This window comes from Mesitornis unicolor, unplaced genomic scaffold (assembly GCF_000695765.1).
Source record: "Mesitornis unicolor isolate BGI_N332 unplaced genomic scaffold, ASM69576v1 scaffold1189, whole genome shotgun sequence".
NCBI lineage: Eukaryota > Metazoa > Chordata > Aves > Mesitornithiformes > Mesitornithidae > Mesitornis > Mesitornis unicolor.
The window spans coordinates 93,164-97,516 of NW_010209038.1; the positions used below are offsets into that span (position 1 = coordinate 93,164).

At 44.6% G+C, this 4,353-nt stretch overlaps 1 protein-coding gene across 1 annotated transcript in view; it reads left to right on the forward strand.

Annotated features, from left to right (window-relative positions):
* The window catches only part of TBX15 (T-box 15), a 37,372-nt gene extending 36,918 nt beyond the window's left edge, over window positions 1–454 (forward strand). The window contains exon 7 of the mRNA XM_010192720.1: window positions 1–454. This exon is cut by the window's left edge and continues 357 nt beyond it. Within this exon, the coding sequence (XP_010191022.1) occupies window positions 1–446 (446 nt within the window). The 3' untranslated portion in view covers window positions 447–454.
* Window positions 455–4,353: the final 3,899 nt, after the last annotated feature.

Consider the following 4,353-nt stretch of genomic DNA (forward strand, 5'->3'; position numbering starts at 1 on the left):
TGCCCAGCAACAGCAAGATGGAGGCGTACAGCAGCCAGCTGGGATCCTTCCCCAGCTCCCAGTTTCAGTATGTCATGCAAGCAGGCAACCCTGCCTCCACCTCCTCCTCTTCACACATGTTTGGTGGTGGCCACATGCAGCAGAGCTCCTACAACGCCTTCTCCCTGCACAACCCCTACAACCTCTATGGATACAATTTCCCTGCTTCCCCCAGGCTGGCAGCAAGCCCAGAGAAACTCACCACCTCCCAAAGCACTTTACTCTGCTCTTCTTCCCCTTCCAGTGGGGCCTTTGGAGAGAGGCAATACCTTTCCACAGGGATGGATCACGGAATGCACATGATCAGTCCTCCTGCTGGCAACCAGCAGACAGCCAATGCCTGTGACAACAGACAGTATGGTGCGGTTCAGGGCTCCTCCTCACAGATGTCTGTGCACATGGTCTAACAAGCTGTGCCTCTCCTTGGCATCGAAGGCACCCAGACCTTCATCGTTTTGATGGGTAAACCCATCCCTGTACCTTTTTGCCTTCAAACTTATAGTGGAACTAACATTGTAATGATAAATAAGAACACGAGCCACCTTGGTGTGCACCACCAAAGCTCAGAAAGCCTCGACTGACAGCCACCACAGCTTGTTGTAGGCCATGTCCTCCAAACCTGGCATAGAGTGTCTGCTCTTTCTGGACATTGCAGAGAGAAGGGCATGACTTTAACGAGAAGCTGGGAAGAAGCAGCCAAATGTATCATTTATGCATTAACTTTCAGCTTGTGTGAGCTCTCGGTGTGGAGGGAGCCGTGTGGAGCCGTGTCCCTGTACTGTTTCCTCTGGGTGCCAATGAAAGATGGTCTCTCAAGGCTTCATCCTCTGAAGCTGCACCGCCTATAGCTTTAAAGACTTCCCCCTTCCCAGACCGTTCCTCACTGCTGGAGCAGCTCAGCGCATTTCTGAAGCCAACGGTGGCCTGTGGCTCCTTCTCCCACTGTAGCACAGGAATGGTGCTGCTGGGCTGAATCTTCTCCTCCCAAAGAGGTTTCTGCATTTTCACCACGGCTCTGCCCAACAAGTCGTTTCTTTGCAAGGGCTGAGCTTACCAGCATCCAGCCTGCAGACAGAGGTGGGAGAGAGAAGAAAGAGAAAAGTTTGAACCCACACATGAGCCTCAGAGTTAAGCAAGGACTGATCTTTAGAAAGATGCATGGGGGGAGAAGGGGGCTCAGCTCCTGTTGATATGACCTGAAGTGATGCACCCAAACCGAAAGGATGACAGCCTCTGTGGGGAATGTGTGTCATATAGCACCCAACTCAATGGGAGGAAACTGTCCAGACTGAGCTCATGAGGAAAAGAGAGCTCTACTCTACAGAAGTGTGGCCGGCCTCCCTCACCTTGCATGCAAGAGTTGCCATAGAAAACCATTAGCATTTCAGTAACAGTGAGGTTGAGTATTTGCCAGCCTCCCGCCTGCCACATGATCTCTGTTTAATCAAATAGATCATTGCCTTTTGACATCTTTCTTTTCTGTTTTTTTCCTTCTCTTTTTTTTCTTCTTCAAATTCTCTAAAAGTAAGAAAACAATTGTAGCTTGGTGCAAGCCATGCATTTAAGTTGTGTGAAAATGCAAATGCCAAGTAACAGAATACAGATATTATTGAGATTTGTTGTGAGGTGTTGTAGATAAATGTATTTATATGCCTAGTGGGGTATTCAATATTATGAATATAAAAGAGGGCAATAAAAATGATATGTAAAATATGTATGAAGAAAAAAGTGTATAAAGATTTGCCCTATGCACGGAACTCTGTTTCTAAGTGCCAAGCACAGAATGCGCTAAATAAATCTTTGCAACTGTTCCCGCTGTGTTTTTCTTCATCTGTGAGGCTTCCTCAATGGTTTTCTAGAGACAGACATTTTCAAAATACTGCCAAGTGTGTTTGAACAACAGAGGAAATGAAGACATGGTGCTGAATTGTGAAGTCCAGGCAATGTTACAATAAAAATTAAAATTCTGTCTTCTCAAAAAATTTTAAAAATTATGATTGAGATCTGTAAGGTGCCTGCCTTCACAGGAAGTGTGTGTTATGGACAGCTAGAGTTGTTATTTTGGTTGTTAAAGTCTAATAAAAAGATCTTCAGAATACTTTTTCACAGTTAATATAGAAAATAATACTTACAAATAACAGTATAATTTGTTTCTCATTTGTAAATGTAATCTTCGGGTATGTGTCAGCTTTTTATTTGCACTCTGTTTCTAATATGAGATTGAGACATTAACACTGAAAGCAGTGGGAAAGATGAAGTTCTCCCAAACCTAGCTATAAGTTATGGCAGCTGGGTTTACAGCTTTCCTTGTGTCAATAAGCATTTTTGAATGAGTTGAAAAAGCAGGAAGACAGAACAACCTTGAAAGAGAAATTCTGCAAGCATTTCTTAATTTTTATTTTTACAGGAGAAGACAAATATAGAATCAGAATCATAAAATGTGTTGGGTTGGAAGGGACCTTTAAAGATCATCTGGTCCAACCCCCCTGCAGTAAGCAGGGACAGTGTTACTAGATCAGGTTGCTCGGAGCCCCAGTCAAGCCTGACCTTGAGTATCTCCAGGGATGAGGCCTCCACCACCTCTCTATATATATATCAATACCATTAATAATAAATATAAATAATAAATACACCAATACCATTCCCAGTTCTTTACCTAGTTTATTCATAGACTCCTAGAATCATAAAATGATTTTGGTTACAAAAGACCTTTAAGATCATCGAGTCCAGCCATTCATCCAGCCTTACTAAGTCCGCCACTAAACCATGTCCCTAAGCACAACATCTACTCACCTTTTAAATACATCCAGGAATGGTGACTCAACCACCTTCCTAGGCAGTTTGTTCCAGTGCTTGACAACTCTTGCAGTAAAGAAATTTCTCCTAATATCCAACCTAAACCTCCCCTGGTATAACTTGAGGCCATTACTCCTTGTCCTATCACTAGCTACGAGGGAGAAGAGACTGACCCCCATCTCACTACAATCTCCTTTCAGGTAGTTGTAGAAGGTGATAAGGTCTCCCCTCAGCTTCCTTTTTTTTTTCCCCAGACTAAACAACTCCATCTCTCTCAGCCACTCCTCATAAGACTTATGTTCTAAACACTCCACCAGCTTCGGTGCCCTTCTCTGGACACTCTCCAGCATCTCAATGTCTTTCCTGTAGTGAGGGGCCCAAAACTGAACACAGTATTTGAGGTGCAGCTTGACCAGTGCCAAATACAGAGGGATGATCGCTTCACTGCTCCTGCTGGCCACACTATTCATGATACAGGCCAGGATGCTGTTTGCCAGCTGGGCACACTGCTGGCTCATGTTCAGCCAACTGTCAATCAACAGTCCTTCTCCTCCAAGCTGCTCTCCAGCCACTCGTCCCCAAGCCTGTAGGACTGCATGGGTTTGTTGTGACTCAAGTGCAGGACTCAGCACTTGGCCTTGTTGAACCTCATAAATTGGCCTCAGGCCATTGATCCAGCCTGTCCAGGTCCCTCTGAAGAGTCTCTCTACCTTCAGGCAGACCAATGCTCCTGCCCAGCTTAGTGTCATCTGAAAACTTACTGAGGGAGCACTCAATCCCCTCATCCAGATCATTGATAAAGATGTTAAACAGGAGTGGCCCCAGTACTGAGCCCTGGGGAACACCGCTTGTGACTGGTCGCCAACTGGATTTAGCTCCATTCACCACAACTCTTTGGGCCCAGACACCCAGCTAGACTTTTATCCAATGAAGTGTATGCCCACCCAGGCCATGCACAGCCGGCTTTTCCAAGAGGATGCTGTGGGAAATGGTGTCAAAGGCCTTACTAAGTCAAGGTAGACAATGTCCACAGCTTTTCCTTCATCCACTAAGCAGGTCACCTTGTCATAAAAGGAGATCAGGTTCATCAAGTAGGACCTGCCCTTCCTATATTTTCGACTGTATTCTGGCTTTTACTGTGTCTAGCTGTGGAAGCTTCAGAAAAGGGATGGAGGGACTATGGACGGGAGAAAAATCTGTCCTTCCCCTTGCTGTCTTCTATTTACTCCTAATAATTAATTTTTGGTTTGATCTTGAACCAGGGAGCTTTTCTAAAGTCCCTTAAGAAATACTTTTCAATCTGTGCTTTGAGGTTTGCCATGCTTTAGGGTTTGACTCCATCCTGTGGCAACAGTTTCTACAGGTTAACAGCAAGTTGCGTATATCAGTATTTCCTTCTGCTGGCTGTTTGCATTAGATTTCTCTTTCTTATTTATTCCATTTAATTCTTTGTGAGTGAGTCTGTATTTCAACCTGGAAGAGATTGTGATTCAACAAAATCAAAATAATTCTCAGTAT